Genomic DNA, 18430 nt, shown 5'->3' on the forward strand with positions numbered 1-18430 from the left:
TACCACGCATCGTCACTTCATGCTGCACAATCTTAAATCGCTTGCAACACGAAGAGCATGCGCCAAAGGACCATCGCCATCATTGCCGCTTCTTTACTTGAACGGAACGACACTTTGAGAGGTCTGGGGAGCGGGAGCAGAGCGGCATTGCGACACGTGCGTCAACCTTGCAAAATACGAAGGCGTGAGGAGGTCCCTCGGCGAGCCGGAGGATGATGCCGATGAAGACGAGGGAGCATACGGATGATGAGTAAAGAAGAAGCGAGAAGACCATAAAGATCGATTTTGAATGAACGGGAAACAGACATGAGGTGACGTTGATTATCTCCGTACCACACACGACGATAAAATCGACACGTCACTTTCAACGATGACTTCGAGATTCGAAGGGGATTTTTATCAGATGAAATAAATTGTAATTCAGTCCTTGATCTCTGCTCTTCTTCCTCGATGAACCGGATGATTGCTATCATGCAATTGCTCTCGACTATGTATGATGGTGTCCCGGATCCTTATGTTCTTTCGTTCAATCGCCGGAGCTGTGTGCATGTTTCAAGGCGAAAACATCACATCATGTCAGAAACAGGTACAAATCTATATAATCTTGGTCATAGTATCTCATGCATGCAAAAATAGGCATGTCAAGACAACCGTAGAAGGAGAGGAAATGAAACAAGAAGATCAGAAACAAGGGGGTACACTGTGGGCCGTCGTCCCACTGCAGCGAAGCCATGCAGATCTGCATCGCCTGGAGCCAGAGTTCGGGAGAAGGGCGTCTGTAGTCGGAAGGGAAGCGGCTGGCGTCTTGTTTCTGCCGACGGAAGTGCTCGAAGATCGATCATCAGTCCCCCGTACATATGAAAGCGCGGTGTATTCTGGTGCATCGAAGATCGGTCGACGAATGAGCTCGCAACGCATCTCTGAAGCGTCGTCTTGCGGACTGAATCGAAGAGGGCGGATCCAGGGCTCGCATGTTGATGATTCGACTATGGGCAGATCGCGATAGATGCTGCGTTCCGGGGGTTGAATATCGTCTGTGATGTCGGATGTGGCGCTATCGGCCCTGTCGACGGAGCATTCGATGGGCGGTGGAGCTTGCTATGGCGCGTCCGAGATGGATCTCGTGATGTCGTCAAAGCCCTCGTCTGAGTAGAAGTCGTCATCTTCTGCATCGTTGCCATAACTCTGGTCCTCGGAATCTTCATGGTTATCTGAGGGAATGCTGCGGTGCGTTGATCCGGCTGCACTGTGAATTTCGTCAAGAGTTGAGGTCCGATCAACCGACATGCTTGTACTTAGGCCACACCACACGATTGTCTCGAAGGAACAAGCATTGAGCTATGGCGGATCATAGTTTATCGATGTTGCACTTGAGATTCAGAGAACCCGAGAATAATGTGACACGAGTATGAGTCTGCCGTGGCTCAATCGCCGAAGTCAATGGCGCGCTGCTTCACTATGGCGCTGTAGCGTCTGGTTTGATCATTCTGCTTGGCTGCTCCTCGTCTGGGCTCGCGATTTCTTCTACGTTGATAACATTTTGCATGACGAGAGCAGCCGACGAAACCTTGGGTGATGAGTCCTTCAACACCAAACACGCCCGATGCGACCTGTCGGGAACTTGCTGCAGATGGGCAGGGTGAGGCCTACGTTAGACCACCCGAACGATTCATGCCGGAGAGGACAGCCTTTCAGTGTCCGGTCGAGATATGAGACGAGGACTTCATCAACGCAAGCATCTTGGACGTTGAGGTCGTGAACTTGATAGTCTCCAACAGACTCATCTAAGTTTGATCTGGACAGACTTGTGCGGGAATAGATAATTGTAGAAGAGTGTACAATGTTGTGATTGTGCGCTGCCTTCTCCGACAACTGACCTACCTCGTCGGACTGGTTTGGCTTGGGTATAATACACCGGCCAGACTTCCAAGTTCACGCCGCAACGACAATGAATATTCCAACAACGTTGGCATTCCCACCAGATCTCGAAATGAACGCTCATTCTCAACTGATGTCAGCAGTATACATATACTGTAACAATGACTTACCCGGAGATCAGAACAGCACGTGACAATATCGGGTGGGGATCCAAAAATGAATGATAAAGCGCACAATGATAATACTGTAAGCCACCTGGGCAGGATCGGTGATGCCGCTTCGGTGTGTGCTGCGCTGGTCCGCTGACGACGACTGCTCAGCCCCAATCATCGTCTTCTTCTTATTACACTGTACCAGATGGGAACCACCACAACCACCCACGAAAGATAGATGCGCAATAGCATCGTTGATCAATGCATAAAACATTACCGATGCAGTTTCGAAATATGCATGACGATGCCTGATCACGGGACCTCGACCAATTGCTGGATCCGCCGCTCCTGATCGACTCTGGATTATCTGTCTATTATCTGTCTAATAAGCTCGACATCTTCGCACGCCATAGCCCGTGTGGTTTGCAACGGCACCATGTGGAACTCCACGCGTACTGGCGATTGATTGTCCACTCACTGTTCAGTCCAGGGCTATGTTCAGGGCTTTCCATCAGGGTTCGAACACACTTTTCTCAAACATCCATGGAGATTTCCTTCCGAGAGAGAGAGAGAGAGCGAGAGAAGGCGTGAAGTTGTTCCGGACCGTGGAAACAAGATCTTATGAAACGTCTTGAGCCACAACGACAGGTCATTATTCCGCTCGCTTCGGGGCGTTGTCGATAAACCACTAGAGTCGAGTTCGTCGCGATGGCTCACGTGCATCTGGATTTAGATCGACTCTCGCTGCCGATTCATCAGATGAATTACGATATCTACAAGGCGAGAAGTATCGCAGGTGTACAAATCGTTCCAGCGAATGTACTCTGCATCACATGTTTGTTCAATTCTGTCGAGCGGGAAGTGCGCCGGAGTAGGCGTGCATATCGCGCGCATGTACGATCGGGAAAAAGAAATGTCGTCACTGCTGCACGACTGCTCTCGTGATGCCAAGATAGCTCTGATGATGTCTTTCTCTTCTTTTCCTTTGCCCGGTCGCCCGAGGATTCTGATATCGATAACGCGCAACGACATGTACCAAATGTCCATCCACGTGCTCCTGCTTCCTGTTGGAAAATACACGATGTTCGATCAAATCTTCAGCGGCAGGACGCCTGACATTTCAGACCGCCCTGGAGATGGCCGACGAGTTCACGAATCGATTACGGATAATCTCCCAGGCACCCCTTTAGTGCTTCGTATAAGACGGCAAATAGCAGGCTCAGAGATAGTTCACCACTATCTGCGAAGAACACTTTTTGACTTTCAGGGTGCACACCGCAGGCAGAGCAGCTTCGAGGATGCCTGAATGAAGCCAATATTTCCGCATGGACTAGAGTATTCGATGGGATGCCTCAAGGTGAGCCAAACGCCAGCTGTGTCTCATTCATTCGCTTATCATCGCGAGATTTCTGCGTCATGTGCAAGGACCCTGCTTCTATTTGCGTTCCAGTGGATTGCGTGCGTGCGTGCGTGCATGCCCAGCATCCCAGCCCAGCCGTGTGGCGCTACGTCACCACTGGGATTCGCTCGTTTGAACCTGCTGCACCTACGAGGGAAGAAAAAACCTTGGGTCGTTGCGCGCGGTGGTATTCATGGCACTGCAGCGCTATCATCATCATCATCACCCGCCGCTGCTGGCCGTCGAGGAGGGGACTCGTCATCTCACAGCTCTCGAGAGCGCGAAAGAAGCTGTCCTGAGGCTAGCACCAGGACACCGACATCGTCGGGAGAGTAGAAGAGATCGGAAGAGAGACCCCTTTGCTCTATCGTAGACGATCAGATGAGACACGATCTATACGATATACCGTGTGTCCGACTTGCTGTTGTGATTGCGCCAGGAGAACCACTACGGACCTGCGATTTGCGACGTCCCTCTTTCTCATCCTTCACCAGGTAAAGAAATGAGAAGGATTGTGTTCCATCTCAACGAAATGTCCAAGAATAAATTCCCACGAGTAAGCACTACACTGTCCAGAACACCGCCACCCTGTGATAAGGAGCATGACCGACAACAGGACATGAAGTTCGACGAATCCCGGTTCAGCCTCGTGTGCGACCAGTGGTGAGATCAAGCACATTGTGGAGCCCTATGCACAATGCGGCTCCGGTGGCCGTTGGTGGCGTGCGTCATCGCCTCTACTTGGCTCTGATGGGCTTACTGGACCCATTCCACGCACCACGACCAACCCGGCGCCAATCCTTCTAATTAACTCTTTACCAGACAAGTCAACTCTCTCTGGGTGATTATGAAGAAAAGGGTTGTGTCACAGCGAACTCTGTAGACCAATCATGTCCATCGCGAGGGTTCACAATAGCCGATTTTTGTTCCCTTCCTCGCGGACCTGTGCCCTCTCTCTTAGGAAGTCATGCCCGGGATCCCGACTCTGCCGCCCGGCAGGTAACCATGACCGTACTTCCGACTCGAGGGTTCCCTTAGCACTGCATATATCACAACACAAATTTCTCGTTCCGCACTCAGATTCGGTGCACCACCATCCACATGTTACGCCGCCCTTTGCTGTAACTTCTGCCGCCCAGGGACACTACTAGCCTGGGCTCTTACACGTTGACACACACCCACACACCGTAAGCCTTGGGATCCATCACATGCCGGGCTCCACCGTGGGACGGCACTCGGTGCTATACGCGCCTGCATGATGATGGAGGATGTGGTGTGATGATGATGCGTTTCGTTCCTAGCAAAGGGTGTGGTGGGAACTTTCGTTGCCGTAGGTAGGCTATGCATTGTGCGATCAAGGATCTCGTAGGATGAGCATCGCTGTCGTTGTATAATAAGACGGATCCCCTCCCTCATCGCATTTCTGATTTACTATCATATTTCAACCGTGACATACAACATCTCTATAAAAGAACGAAAAGGACGACCTTGATTCATCACACAAATAATCACTCGACCAACAACTTCAAGTACCAACACAACCCGAAACGAACTACAACGACAATAACTATCCAAACAATAATGTCTCAGTCACTCTTCCACTCCGCCCCCTGGTCCTCCAACCACACTCCCACCAAGGTAAGCACCCCATCAACCCTCCGTCCTCAACCCACCTGATGAACGATTGGCTAACACCTTCCACCCCCCAGCCATTCTTCAACCTCCCAACACCCGCCTCATCAAGCATCAACCACACCAGTGACCTTTCCACGAGCAGCCTGATCAGCTGGACGGTCTTCATCCTGGCGCTCATCTTCATCACCGACAACTTCGCGCGGAAACGCTCGCACCACTCCAAGACCGCCGAGGTCGAGCGGCCGATCCGCGAAGTCATCGTCTCATCCTCATCGCCCTCTTCAACGGAGGAGGTCGCGGCTGCACAGGAGAATGTGCCTTCGCTCTTTCAGGGCTTGGCGCAGGGCGCGAGTTTGATGTTGAGATGTTGATCGGGTTTTTTTCTTGACCCTCTTCCGCCGTCTGTTCTGTCTCCCTTGGGGTGGTGGTGGTGACGACTTTTTCTCTCTCCGTTGAGACTATCACCACCCATGGGCCACTGGCTTGTGGCGGATTTTCCTCTTTCTGTTGAGATTTGATGATTATGATCTTGGGCGCTCATGGTTTCGTTGCAATCTCGCACGCGAGATTTCCTGTTTCGTTATTTTTTTCTGGCTTTTTGGACCGATGGCATCCAGGGATTTTTGTTTTGGGAAAATTCAGGAACAACGGTGGACGATTTGTACGATGTTTTGATACCTGTTTTTTCTCCCCCATTCGGGGTCTTTCTCATCTGACGATTTCGGTCACGACAGACAAAGAAAGAAAGAGGGAGGTCTCGTCATGGACGGTGGTTTCCCACGGGGCAGTAAGGACCTCGCGATGTCGACGATATGACGATGGGAGGATGTAACGAAATATGATCCAATATTTGAATAGATCACGTTTCATCTATCTCGTCCCGTCCTTCCTTCCACTGCGAGTATTTCGAGCTCCCGATCAGTCATGATATGATAATATTAGAACATGTTGTATAAACGGAAATGACGGAGATTCCATCTTTCCCTCACGAAGACATCGAAAATCGATCATCCCAACAGATCCGAACCCCCTCCTACTTTCCAATCGTCGATACATCCTATCAAAAAGTACCACTATATCATTGGAAGACTCCACACAACCCGGCGGAATCCTCCCGTCTGGATTCGTCGAGAGATTACGGTTCCCATGTGTCGAGACAAACCTCTCTCGTCGCAGGCGGGCGATAGTGCGGAAGCATCAAATATGAAGTCGGAGGATCGTGGGTTACTGGCAACAAGGAGGATCTATAGTCTCCCATAGAGAAGAACTCTGGGACTATCATCGATCGCGGCTTCCCACCTACTCAACCACCGTTTCCGGACCTCGTAACATCTCCTTCCCCCTTTCCCCATTTTCTCCTTTTTCGATAGGAGAAAGAGAGAGGGGGAGAGGGAAAGAGAGAAAAAGAACAAACCAAGCACATAGATAAAACAGATAAAACAGCCCCCTCAGCTGCTCCATGATATAAATCTCTCCGTCATAAGTCCCTACCTCAATCTCTCGCCAAGGGATCATCTCTCTCTCTCTCTCTCTCTCTTTCTTTTTTTGTTTCTACCAGCATCTCATCTCAGCCCCCTCGCCTCGCGATATAAATATCAATACACACACACACACACACACAGACAAACCACATGTCTTTCCCTCTCCCTCTCCCTTTCCCTCATCAAGGATCCGCCTCGTGCAAGTCGTGCTTATACCTGTCCTTCGCGCGTCTGGCCGTCTCGTCATAATCGACATGGGGTCTGGGATAACCCAATTTCTCGAACTCGGCCTCGGAGAGACGCTGTGGAAAGAAATCAATCAGTTAGTCAATCGGTCAGTCAGTCAATCCGAATGCCAAATCGCCGTTCAGAAAGTTTAGGCAAGTCCGAAGGGGGGGGGAGGGGGGAGGGAAGAAGAAGTAGGAAGAAAAAGGGAAACGAAAAAGGGAAAAGGAAAAAGGGGAAAGAGTGAAAAAGGGGAAAGAGTGAAAAAGGAGAAAAGAAAGGTAAAAGAAAGAAGAAAGAAAAGAAAAACGTACCTTCCACGGCGCAAAGACCGCCTTGCCGGGCACGTCCCTCAACTCAGGGACCCATTTCCGAATATACTCCCCATCAGGGTCGTTCCTCTCCGCCTGACTCACGGGGTTGAAGATGGTATAGCTGGGTTCCCAGCCCATGGTGTTATTGCAGAGGTCCCAATCGACGAGGTTCTCGGCGAAGAAGCGCTCGCCGCGGCGGTAGTCGATGAGCAGGTTGCCGGACAGGTAGCTGGAGACGTTCATGCGCAGGCGGTTGTGCATGTAGGCCTCGGCGCGGAGCTGGCGCATGCCGGCGTCGACGAAGGGCACGCCCGTCGTGCCGGCGCACCACTTCTCCCAGCCCGCCTCGTCGGCTTCCCAGTGCACCTTGTCGAAGTTGAGGTTGTGTGGGAGGTTCAGGCTGTCGTGGGGCGTCGATACCATGGTGTGGCGGTAGAATTCCCGGAAGACGAGCTCGCGCACCCAGGCGGCGATGCCGGCGTCTCCGGCATCGAAGCGGGAGTCGTTGTTGTTGGACTTTTTGCACGCTTGTAGCGCTTCGCGGACGCTGAGGGCCCCGCTGGCGAAGTAGGGCGAGAGGCGGCTGCCGAGGTCGCGGGCGGGCTGGGAGCGGTAGGCGGCGTAGTCGCGGACTTTCTCGTCGAGGAAATGCTGCAGGCGGTCGATGCCGGCTTTGTGGCCGGCGGGCCAGAGTCGGCGGAGACGGTCCCTCTCCTCGTCGGAGGCGAAGGTTTTGGCGGAGGGCAGGCTGGGGATGGCGGTCTCGAAGAGGGCTTTGAGGTCCTTCTGGGCGTCCTTGCTGTTGCCTTTCGGCGCGGGCACGGTGTCGTAGAGGGCGGGATCCGAGGCGGTCTCTGCCAGCCAGGCTTTGTGGTAGGGCGTGAAGACCTTGTGGGGTCCGCCTGCGCCGGTCTTCAACTCGCCCGGGACGACGACGGTCTGATCGTGGAGGATCTCCAGCGAGATGTCCTCCTTCAGCTCCTTGGCGAATTTGACGTCGCGCCGCAGTTCGTCGACCTCGTACTCCATGTTCGCAAAGACGTGCGAGACGTCGTACTTCTCCACCAGCTCCAACACCTTGTCGACCTTGTCCTTCCGCTCGGGCGCCTCGATGACGGCCAAGGGGATGTTCTCCTCTGCGAGCTGCTCCTTCAAGATCCTCAGGTTCTCGAGGATGAAATCCGTGCGGGCGGGGGACGTGCCATGCCACTCGAGATCCTTCGGGCTGTGGAGGTACATGGTGATGAGATGGCCCTTGCCCTCCCGGGCCTTCTGACCCGCGGCGTGGAGGCCGCGGTTGTCCTCGGCGCGGAGGTCCTTGCTGCGGAACCAATGCAGGACATTCCTGGGGCTGACGGAGTCGGAGGAACCCCTCTCCTCGAGGAGCTCGGCGAGGGTGTGGAACGGCGGATGGGCGTCGATCTCCCTGGCGCGTTTGGTCGGGGGGTGTTTCAGGGCGGGATCGCTGGGCTCGCGCGAACTGCTGGGTCGCGCGTGTTTGGACATGGTGGTCGCCGTCGCTCGGAGGGAGAGAAGGCGGGTGGAAGATCGGACGGTTGGCGAAGGAGGGCGAAGGCGGAGGAGGAAGAAAGGCATTCAATGAGGTGCCGTGGTGTGTGTGAGGATGGCAAAGAAAGACGTCTGTGACCTACCTGCCTGTCGGTCTACGAGAGGCGCCCTCGTGCAGCATGCGATGCGCCATGTGGATCCTCAGAGAGAAAAAGACGCGCAGGGCGTTTTCTGACCGCACACGCGATCGATCTCATGCACTCTCTGCAGCATCACCGACGCGGCTCATACGCGCGAGGAGTGCGACTCCACGATGTACGGTATGTATTGGTCGAGTGGTGAAAATGGATGGCATGATGATGATGGTGATGGTGGTGGTGGTGGTGGTGGTGATGCTTCCTGGCCCCCGCTGGTGCTGGAGATTGATGACCGCTTGAGGGGTCTGACGTCACCCTTACACGTATACTGTATACTAGGTATTTCCGCTTTCGTCCACCAAACGAGCATTGGCAGTGGGGAGACATTGGCATTAGGGAGAATTGGCCGCCCGTCTTCGTGTAATGCCACAGGGGTCCTGGGCAAAAAAGGGAGTGCCTTTCCGGGAGAAAAAGAGGCATTGATTGGAAGTGGAGAATGCTCGCAAAGGCCGGAGCAGATGAACCCCTCAAGAGGATGCGTTGCTCCTACTGCTGCTGAGACTTTATCCTGCCTGGACGGATGATGTTCGATCTGGCCTGAGAATGGCCATCTCGTCTCTGGTGGGGCATTCCAATCCCAACGCCCGTGGAGTAGAAGAGTGGGAAGGTATATATGTGCGGGCCATCGTACAGGAGGGACGTTCCACGCCTGTCTTAAAAATCCATACAGGCTGTACACATATATGTACATATATATGCATGATGAGAAAAGTAATGTCGGACGCATCCTCCTCGACCTTGCACCCGTCCCACCACGAATCCATGTCGTTACCCATGCACAGGGCGTCACCACCCCGGTCTCGGCGCTGTTCGCTTTGCATTCGCCGTGCTCGATCGCTCCCAGCGCGGGAGCCCTCATTGGACAAGATCATCGTCGGGCTAGCGGGGGCCCTACTGCCCGGGAAGCCGAGTGGGACGATTGCGGGACCTCATGTCATCTCGTTCTGATGATGATGATGATGATGTTGCAGTGTGTTCACGAGTGGCGCAGGGATGAAGATTCCGTGCAGCACAGCCTGTTCGATGGGACGTTGATGATCGAAGAGCGTGAGCCGGGACGCCCTCGCCTGTGCATGTCATGCAGTTCGCTCAAGTGTGATTTCTGTGGCAGGATTTCGGCGACTGGAAGCGCGGCGTTCCACGTGTCGGAGTCGCAGGGACATGTCTGATGGAGACGTCCCTCTCGACGGCCGGTCCGAGCGTGGAGGAGCTCGCTGGCGTATGCTGCTGCTGCTGCTGCCGCTGCCTTCGCGGCGTGGCCGGCGCAGCTGTCGAGCCCGAATGGGAATGTCCATCGGCTCGAGACCCATCGGGGAAGAAGACTTCGTCGTCGGTCCAGTCTTCGGAGGAGACGGATCGGAAGCCATGAGAGATTCGGGTGTCGGTGGTCGGTCGCAGATGGCTGAGGAGGTTCAACGCCTTGCGTCGCTCGCTGCGGGTCGGTGTCGGCGGGAGCGAGGCTGCGATGGCGCGCTCCAGGGGTGTCTCATGCTCGTCGGAGGAGAGCTCGTGGGAGCCCGTCGTCGACATGTCGCACAGATCGGAGCCAGATGAGGATGAGGATGAGGGACCTGTGTTGGCGACACGCATATTCGAGGTCCCTCTGAAAATGCGCGGAGACGAGGTCCTGGAGTCGCCCCAAACCTTGATGCTGGCTGTCGGCATCTCGCTTCTGGCCCTGCTTTGACTTGACCTGACCGGCGTCAAGAATGGCCGTTCAGTAAGTTTTGTGTTCCCTTGCCATTTCGGTGTTCCCACTGTCATATCGGTCGAGCTCTCATTGATGCTTGAGTGCCTCCGCTCGGCACGGCTGTCGCGAGAGTGATATATCCCGCTGGGCGGACTACGACGACGACTGTAGCTCGGTGCGTCGATCTCCTTCAAGCGCTCCTCGCTGGTGCGCTCGTAGACTTCGCTACGACGGGCGCTCGCCAACATGGTCGGTGCTGTGGGTGTGAATCTACCCACCTTCTTGAAGATGCTCTGCACCTTGACCGCGCGACCAGGCCGCGCCGGAGAATGGGCCAAGCATTCCGAAAGCGGTACACGACGCCGTGAGATATTCGCCGGTGAAGCGGTGAGATGTTTGTTGTTGTTGTTGAGGAAAGGCGAAGGTAGCGCCGGCATGGGAGACCACTTCTCGCCTTCTGGGCACAACGGAGGAAGATCTGGTAAGGTCGGATAGACAAGCTGTTCATGGCTGATATTGGAGGATGGGATGAATGCTAGACGAGGATATCAGTTCGGTGGCCGACGAGGACTTCTCATGCGATGTTGTCGCCAGATCTCTCTCTCTCTTTTTCTCTCTCTCTCTCACCTGGATCGATATTCTCCGCGTCGGACATGTTGACTTATTTCTCGGAAAGGCCCGATGACGAATGGTATGGAGAATCCAAGATGTTGTACGCTTACGAGGGATGGCTCGGAAGTGTATGAATATGCAAATCGAAAGCAGAGAAGTTGGTTGCTGAAGAGGAAGAGAACATCGTTGTCTGCTCTCTCAAGTTTCGGTATGTGTCTCGCGGTTGACATGCTGGATGGTGATGATGGTCTGTCCGGAGTTGGAAGAGTCGATTGGCACGACAACGAAGACGACATTGCGTTCGGCGGTGACGAACGTCGGTCGTGGAAGTGTTTTGAGGAAGTCACGATCCCGGTTCGGTGGGAAGAGCGATCGATGTAGCTGGAGTGCTTTTGGGAAGATGTTCACCGACGTCGATGTTCACCGACGCGAAGATTCCCACGGCTCGACCGAAGCGATGGATTGCCTCGATTCCAAGGTTGCGTTGCGTTGCGTTGGATCATCGTGAACTCACCTGGGCATGGAAGAAGCTTCAGCGATGACGTTGGCCTGGCTGCACCCGCGAGGAAGCCCATACCAACATTTCCTTGATACCGACTTTGGGAGTGAAGCAGCGTTCTACAGTTACTACAGTTACTACAGATCGCGACACACACATATGCATACATGGTTTGTCTGTCTGCCGCGTTTTCAAGCAGCATCGTCGCCATCTTTGCACCACCAACAACAACCACGACGACAACCACGACGACATCCTCCTCCTCCTCCTCCTCATCCATCTTCACGACATAAACACACACACACGTACTCACAAACACATCCGTCTCTCATGCTCCAACCTCACGCACGCCAGTCGATCATCACAGCGGGCGCCTCTGTGACGAATGCTCGACAGCGACGGCGCCGAAAGTCGCCCAGTCAGAGGAGAGAGAGTCGGAGGAGAGGGATGGGGATAGGTGACATTCGCGCCCGTCGCAGTCAGTGGTTGACGGCAACCGATGAGGACGGGGCATGATTGAGCGCGCGATCACCACCATCACCACCACCACCATCACAACCACCCCCATCACAACAACCACCACCACTACCACCACCACCACCGACTGGAATACTGAACAGGCTTCGAATGGATGGAAATAAAAGGAGGAGGTTTGGACATTCACCATGCCCGGACCAGCAGTCTCTCCACAGACAAAAGATGGGAACCGCCGAGACGCCTGGTTGAGTCTCGTCGTCTTGCTTCAATCCCCATCGTCTTGCTTCAATTCTCATCGTCTCCCTTCAACTCCCGTGGTCTTGCTTCAATTGCCATGGTCTTGTCCAGTCTCATCGTCTTCCTTCAGGCACCACCACACACGGCTTTGGGGAAAATCATGGCTCTCGGGCGCACTCCGAGACGGCGGCCTCTACCGGTCCGGTCGGGGAATTCTTGCTCCATCGCTTACAGAGTCACCGGCGATGGATTTACTTGGGCAGAATTCGAGGAGATAATATCGGCGAGTGAGATCGCCCACTGAACACTCCCCAGGTACCAAGGCCATCAGCAGCCATCATGATAATAATAATGACAATAATAATAATAATGACACCAATAACAACACGTTCGGGCGCGTCCGTCTAGTGTGGTAAACAACCAAACAAAAACAACAACAGCCACCACCACCACCACCACCACCACCACCACCGACCGCCCAACAGGTGTGAGAGGCTCCCTCGTCTTTCTCGACATTTCAAGGTTCGCTGCACTGCACATCCCCGGCCAGACCAGCCAGACCAGCCAGACTCTCTTGGGAGGGAAAAGAAAGGAAAAGGGCAGACATTGCTTCACCACATTCAATCCCTCCTCATCCTCTTACTCCTCCTTCACATCCTCTTCCTCCTTCACATCCTCCTCCTCCTCTTCTTCTTCTTCTTTTTTTACCCGCAGATACATACATTTCCACATCTACTACCACCACCACCACTACCACTACTACCCACAATCTCATCGCTATTCGAGCATTCACCATTACCACCACTCGGACATCACCAGTTCCAAGCCAATCCCGAACTGACCTCGCGACCGGACATCCTCACGCGCGTCGTGGGCGACAGTATGTCTCGAGACGCATCTAGATTGTTCGGCACTCCACCGCCTCCGCCTCAACCTCAATATCCTCCCGATGCTCCGGTTCGACAATTCCACATCACATTCGCAGAGGTATTGGGCAACCCTCGTCGTGTCTTCAAACGCTCCACCAAGAGCGTGGCCGACATGAGCGATTCGAGATCAAATACGAGAGATGATCCATTCGTGGACGGCCCCGACTCGTCCACCAACACGGCTGACAACAACGACTTCATCCGCAAGCTCACCCGCAGTCAAAGCTGCAACGATGAATCATGGTCCCAGCTCACCCCGATGGAGCGATTTCACGGCCGTCCGCTCTCCCCAGAGAGCTTCGAAACCCCAGCGACGTCCAGCGAGGACCCCTTGAATGTCTCACCGTGCGATTCCGATTTCGTGAGAGCCCACAGACTCTCCCGATCGCGAGATTCCGGTTACAAGAGTTTCCCCTCGCCTCTCCAGCCCATCACGGAATACGCCCAGGGCTCAGCCGGGCCAGGTTCGGTAGTCTCCAGCCTCGCGTATGATCCTACCCAGATCTTCATCCCCGCCGCCTCCGATTGTCTGCTATTCCCATACCCGCGCCCGCTCTCCGAATTAAGTTTCGACGGGACCGTCAAATATCGCGGCCACATCCACCGGCCCGTCCACCTGGGCGACCAAGATCCCGCCAACCTCCTCAAAGACGGATACACTCGCAACGCACCGGAGCTCCTGAATCAGTTCAACGCGGATTTCAAAATAAGTCAGAACAGGTATCCGGGTCGGTTCGTCCTGTTCGTCGGAAAGTGAGTTCCATGAGGCTGCCCCTGCCCATCGATTCCGTTGAGACGGGTGTTCCTGACCAATCTTCTACAGTCTCACCGCCGACTACACCGATTGCGAGCTCATCGTCCTGCTCCGCCATATCTTCGGCCAGTTCGACCAACGCGCGACCTTCACCATCCAGAAACAATTCGACCAGCACACCGTCAAACCGATCGCTCTCGTCCAGTTGACCGTAAGATCCTTCCCGACCTCTCCTCTCCCTCCCTCCCTGCCTCACCACCCGACCCCACCAAGATCCTAACAAAAACCCGCAGACCCAATACGCCCTCGAATACTCCCTCCGCTACCTCCCCGACTTCCTCCTCGGCGGCCGCCGCATCCGCCTCGCGCCCTCCCACGCCACCCGCACCCTGCGCCTGCGCTGGCTCGACCGCACCACCGGCCAGACCCGCACGCCCACCCTGCACGAGATCACCCTCGGCACCCGGCACTTCGGCGCCCTGGAGTCCGTGGTGCCGGACCCGCCCGCCGGCCTCGCCCGCGTCACCTTCGAGTGCTACGGCGTCTACGAGGCCTTCAAGATCTCGCTGCAGAAGGGCGGCACCAATTTCTGCCTCGCCGCGCCGCCGCCGTGTCGTCCTCGTGCGCGCCAGACTCCGCGCTGGAATCCGGGTCCGAGTCGGAGTCGGAGTCGGAGCCAGGCGGGTTCCTTCCCCCGCCGCTCTTAGCGGAGCCGTGTCTCTGCTTCGACTTCGACTGTGACTTGTGCTACGACTTTGACATTATTTTCCGGGACAGAACAAAGAAAATTGCCGCGATTGCTTCCTGCTTTTCCTGCTTTACTGCTTTCCTGCTTTGCTGCTCTGCTGCTATGCGGCACACACACACACACACACACACACACACACATGAAACATGTACGCGTGCGACGATGATACCCTTTTGGTCCCGGGGGAATACAAGAAACCCCCCCTTTTGGAGGACGATGTTTCCATCTTTCCTTTCTCAATTTCCTTTTCAATTTTTGAAAACGGCTCGCGATTCATGACAGCGCTGGCGGTTTTGTTTTCTGCACAAGAAGAAGGAGAAGAAGGAGAAGAGGAGCGTGCATTTCTTTCCTTGAACAATGGTGGGGACGAGATGGCCACCACTCAAGAGGCGTTTTCTCTCTCTCTTTCTCTCGCTCGCGGTGTATCACCTCGCTTTTCTCCCCTCCCCGCCACCTTTCCTCCCCCCGAAGATGAAATTCTTCTCCTCCTTCTTCCCTCCTGTTCTCCGTCCAAGGAGAAAAGAAAAGATGCACAGATGAAGACGGAAGGGGGAAGAAACAGGGGGGAGATCTTGGAACACGTGCTGCGAGCGAGGGGGGGTTCCTCCGCTTCGGTTGCGACATCATTGCTTCTCCACCATCGCCTTTACATCATCGCTTTCCCACCACATGGCCGCCATGGCTCGGGGACCCGCGGGCCCCCGCGCTGACCGACTGACCGGCCATCTGACCGTTCATCCGTCCGATGGCGAAAAGTCCCGCCGGGGAGGGTCTCGCACGCCTACGCCTACTACGCCCGCCCGCACGGGAAGGAGGCGAGGGCGAAGCGATTTTCTTGGGTTCTGTTTTGTCTCCGTGAGAGATGGGATTCTCGGGATGCGAGACGAGATGGCCTTTTTTTTCTTTCTTATCAATTCGATCTTGGAGGAGGAGGAGGAGGAGGAGGAGGAGGAGGAGGATGTATTTATTTGATTCCCATCGATATTCATATTATCGTGATTATTATTTTTATTATTATCATCGGTAATAAAAACAGTCCGCTGTACGAACAGGGCGCCCGGCATTCCCTCCATTTCGCGTCTTCTTCTCTTTTATTCATTCGTTCGTTCATTCATTCATTCATTCGCTCGCTGACCACCTTTCCTTGTTCTCTTTTTCTCTTTTTCTTCCTTTCCTTTGGTTTAGCCAACTCGACGGACAGGAGGAAGAGGGGAGAAAAGAGAAGAGCAAAGGGAACAAGAGTGTCGCAAGCGAGGGATGAGAGAGAGAGAGAGAGTGTGTGTGTGAGATAAAACGGGGATGGATATCGAGCTAGATATCTTCGGCAGCTCCCCGAAACAAACCCGAAACTCGAAAAGAAAATCGATTTTTATCATTTTTGTCTTGGAAACCCGTGCAAGATCTCCGCTTATGACATACGGTTTGTGGATTTCCCTCCCATCTCCCCTTCCCAAAAAATACAAATTCCAACCCCCCCCCCCCCAAAACCAAAGAATCAACTCATATCCCTCCATCGCCTCCTCGCCCCCTCCCGCGTCTTGTCCGCGAAGCTGTCCCCTCCTCCCCCTCGGGTCAACGCGTTCGCGACCTCCAGCGCGTCGCCGCGCTTGCTGTCCTCGTGGCCCAGGCCGACGCCGGCGGCGTACATGTTTTGTTCGGGGAGTCTGCTGCTGCTGCTGGGGTTTCGCTGTTGTTGTGGAGCTGCCGAGGTGGAGGGTCCGGGGGGCTTCCCCCAGCCTTGCTTTTGGAGCATGGAGGCGCCGAGGCCAGTCGTGAGTAGAGAGGATGCTGGAAGTGGAGGGAAGAGAGGACCGTCAGTTGAGGATTTCTGGTTTTGGGGAAATTCGAAGGGAGGGAAGGAAGGAGGGGTGGGGAAAACTAACCGTGGTCGTTCTCATCTGCGTTGTTAGTGTTGTTGGTATTATTGTTTCCATTCCCGCCGAGGACCATCCTGATCTTCGGCGCGGATTTCGCCTGTGCTTTCAACTCCCTGCGTCGCTGCTTCTCCGCTTCGCGCCGGAGTTTTGCCCGGTCGAGGTATTCTTGGCCGCTTTCGCCCGCGTTCGTGATCAGATCGTGGGGGACCTTGTATGTCTGTTCGGCGGAGACGTTCAGGGATTTCATCAGCGTGTAGGCACTGTCGAGCATGTGTGTGTCTTCCAGGCGCTGTCTGTGGAGCGGGCTTTGGGTCAGGTGGGCGATGACGTTGGATTGCGGGAAGGAGGTGGCGCAGAGGAAGCAGATGGCGTGTATTTGGGGATCCTCTGGTGGCTCGGAGGTTGAGTTTTCGGCGCTTTCTGCTTCTCCCGCAGTACTCATTCGGGTCAGGATCAGGAAACTTTGTCGGGCGTCAATGTTGGTCGAGGCAGGATCTAGGTCCATGGCTTCTTCGGCGCGCAGTTCCGCTTGTTTGCGCGTCCAGGTGGTGAATTGTCCGGGGAGCGTCGTCTCGATTTTGGCCTTCTTCACTTTGGGCTCGGCCGATTTGTCCGATTCCTTTGCACGTTTCTTCAAAGTCGGAGCTTCCACCGTCGTTGCCGACGGAGCCATTGTCTTTGGGGCATCATCGATTTGAGGAAGTTCGTAGCCCGGTGGAAGCTCTTCGTTGACCAGCTCATGCGAAGTATAATATCTCTGATCCCGATATGTGCGAAAGATCTTCGTACGGACATCGTCGCGGAACTGCAAACTCGATTTATCCGAGATCGGAAAAGCATTGAGATCGGCAAAGTCGACGACGAATCTCTGCGACGAGACGGTGCATTGCTCCCCGAGGACTTCGGCTTTACGCAAAGCAGACCGCGCATCGGCAACGGAGTGGAATTCCACGAATGCATATGTCAGACTCTGATCGGTGTGCGGGTCGCAGATGAAGTAAATGGCACGGAGACTTCGTGGGTGAGCGCCAAGCTCATCCTCAGATTCATGTTCGTCTCTGCAGAGTTTCTTGTTGAGACCTTTGATTAAGACTTGTCGGTTTGTGGACGGTTTGAGTCGGCGGATGAGGAGGATTGATGATTGGGAGTCCGGACCTTGCGCGATGTCGTCTTCACCGGTGGGATGTTGGACTTGGAAGGGTGGAGTGGGTTCGCGCACGACATAGTCTCTGTCAGACCAGCCGCGACCGTGATTCCGGTCGGAGCTGCTTGAGTGGCGATATGTGTCGCGGCTCTGTAAAGTCGTCAATCATCGTTTTCAACTTCGGACAGGCTTTACTGCAACCGACGCTTTGATGGTAGTCTCGATCATTGTACCCCTGTCGGGGAGGATCCCGATACTCTTGGACATGACCTATAGATCGGTCTCTTCGGGATGCGCCTCGGAAGTGAAATTCATCATCGTCGCCGCCTTCGCGTTCTTGATCATACTGCGGGCGATTACCTAATGATATCGTGTGTTTAGCAGACGGCGCATTTCGTAATCAATCTTGATTGTTCACCATTTCTCCGGTAGTCGTTTGGCGGCCTCCGATCTTGATCTCGGTATGAAGGGCTCATCCTGTCGCTTGTCGTTGTGTACTGTGGTCTTTGGCAGGGGGACTAGAGGCTTCATGGAGTCGTTGGTTTCTGCCGCATGGGGCACAACCCTAAGAGTGTAGTCTCATCACCATACTTTCTACGTCGGATAATCCACACATACGTAGTAGATAATATCGGAATCGGACATCGAAATATGACTGTGTCTTCGAGGATCG

At 54.5% G+C, this 18430-nt stretch overlaps 10 protein-coding genes across 10 annotated transcripts; 5 read left to right on the plus strand and 5 right to left on the minus strand.

Moving 5' to 3' along the window:
- Nucleotides 1-34: 34 nt before the first annotated feature.
- Nucleotides 35-383, minus strand: K489DRAFT_73578 (uncharacterized protein). Its single transcript, XM_033608881.1, has one exon. It carries the CDS (start codon nucleotides 272-274, stop codon nucleotides 80-82), a length of 195 nt encoding a protein of 64 aa, XP_033456117.1. The 5' UTR covers nucleotides 275-383; the 3' UTR covers nucleotides 35-79.
- Nucleotides 384-1177, plus strand: K489DRAFT_73577 (uncharacterized protein). Its single transcript, XM_033608880.1, has one exon. The coding sequence runs from the start codon at nucleotides 494-496 to the stop codon at nucleotides 1004-1006; it is 513 nt and encodes a 170-aa protein (XP_033456118.1). The 5' UTR covers nucleotides 384-493; the 3' UTR covers nucleotides 1007-1177.
- Nucleotides 1178-3400: 2223 nt separating this feature from the next.
- On the plus strand, nucleotides 3401-3923 carry K489DRAFT_383980 (uncharacterized protein). The gene has a single exon (XM_033605744.1). It carries the CDS (start codon nucleotides 3505-3507, stop codon nucleotides 3763-3765), a length of 261 nt encoding a protein of 86 aa, XP_033456119.1. The 5' UTR covers nucleotides 3401-3504; the 3' UTR covers nucleotides 3766-3923.
- A 1087-nt stretch (nucleotides 3924-5010) lies between these two features.
- K489DRAFT_413011 (uncharacterized protein) lies at nucleotides 5011-5435 on the plus strand (the record flags this gene model as incomplete). The annotated part of the gene is made up of 2 exons (XM_033607996.1): nucleotides 5011-5067; nucleotides 5139-5435. 2 exons carry the CDS (start codon nucleotides 5011-5013, stop codon nucleotides 5433-5435), a joined length of 354 nt encoding a protein of 117 aa, XP_033456120.1.
- Nucleotides 5436-6727: 1292 nt separating this feature from the next.
- K489DRAFT_326261 (deoxyribodipyrimidine photo-lyase) lies at nucleotides 6728-8590 on the minus strand (the record flags this gene model as incomplete). Its single annotated transcript, XM_033601892.1, has 2 exons — nucleotides 6728-6847; nucleotides 7085-8590. The coding sequence occupies 2 exons, from the start codon at nucleotides 8588-8590 to the stop codon at nucleotides 6728-6730; spliced, it is 1626 nt and encodes a 541-aa protein (XP_033456121.1).
- A 200-nt stretch (nucleotides 8591-8790) lies between these two features.
- K489DRAFT_383985 (uncharacterized protein) lies at nucleotides 8791-9431 on the plus strand. The gene has a single exon (XM_033605745.1). It carries the CDS (start codon nucleotides 8907-8909, stop codon nucleotides 9312-9314), a length of 408 nt encoding a protein of 135 aa, XP_033456122.1. The 5' UTR covers nucleotides 8791-8906; the 3' UTR covers nucleotides 9315-9431.
- Nucleotides 9432-11010: 1579 nt separating this feature from the next.
- Nucleotides 11011-11500, minus strand: K489DRAFT_73631 (uncharacterized protein). The gene has a single exon (XM_033608882.1). The coding sequence runs from the start codon at nucleotides 11386-11388 to the stop codon at nucleotides 11104-11106; it is 285 nt and encodes a 94-aa protein (XP_033456123.1). The 5' UTR covers nucleotides 11389-11500; the 3' UTR covers nucleotides 11011-11103.
- A 1687-nt stretch (nucleotides 11501-13187) lies between these two features.
- On the plus strand, nucleotides 13188-14695 carry K489DRAFT_413014 (uncharacterized protein; the record flags this gene model as incomplete). Its single annotated transcript, XM_033607997.1, has 3 exons — nucleotides 13188-13987; nucleotides 14058-14199; nucleotides 14282-14695. 3 exons carry the CDS (start codon nucleotides 13188-13190, stop codon nucleotides 14693-14695), a joined length of 1356 nt encoding a protein of 451 aa, XP_033456124.1.
- A 547-nt stretch (nucleotides 14696-15242) lies between these two features.
- K489DRAFT_73841 (uncharacterized protein) lies at nucleotides 15243-15962 on the minus strand. The gene has a single exon (XM_033608883.1). The coding sequence runs from the start codon at nucleotides 15807-15809 to the stop codon at nucleotides 15471-15473; it is 339 nt and encodes a 112-aa protein (XP_033456125.1). The 5' UTR covers nucleotides 15810-15962; the 3' UTR covers nucleotides 15243-15470.
- A 376-nt stretch (nucleotides 15963-16338) lies between these two features.
- K489DRAFT_404335 (uncharacterized protein) lies at nucleotides 16339-18402 on the minus strand (the record flags this gene model as incomplete). The annotated part of the gene is made up of 5 exons (XM_033607115.1): nucleotides 16339-16524; nucleotides 16620-17907; nucleotides 17963-18117; nucleotides 18256-18322; nucleotides 18376-18402. Coding segments are annotated over 5 exons (1722 nt in total), but the record flags the coding sequence as incomplete, so codon positions are not given.
- Nucleotides 18403-18430: the final 28 nt, after the last annotated feature.

Source organism: Dissoconium aciculare (genome assembly GCF_010015565.1).
Source record: "Dissoconium aciculare CBS 342.82 unplaced genomic scaffold K489scaffold_14, whole genome shotgun sequence".
NCBI classification, from domain to species: Eukaryota; Fungi; Ascomycota; class Dothideomycetes; order Mycosphaerellales; family Dissoconiaceae; genus Dissoconium; species Dissoconium aciculare.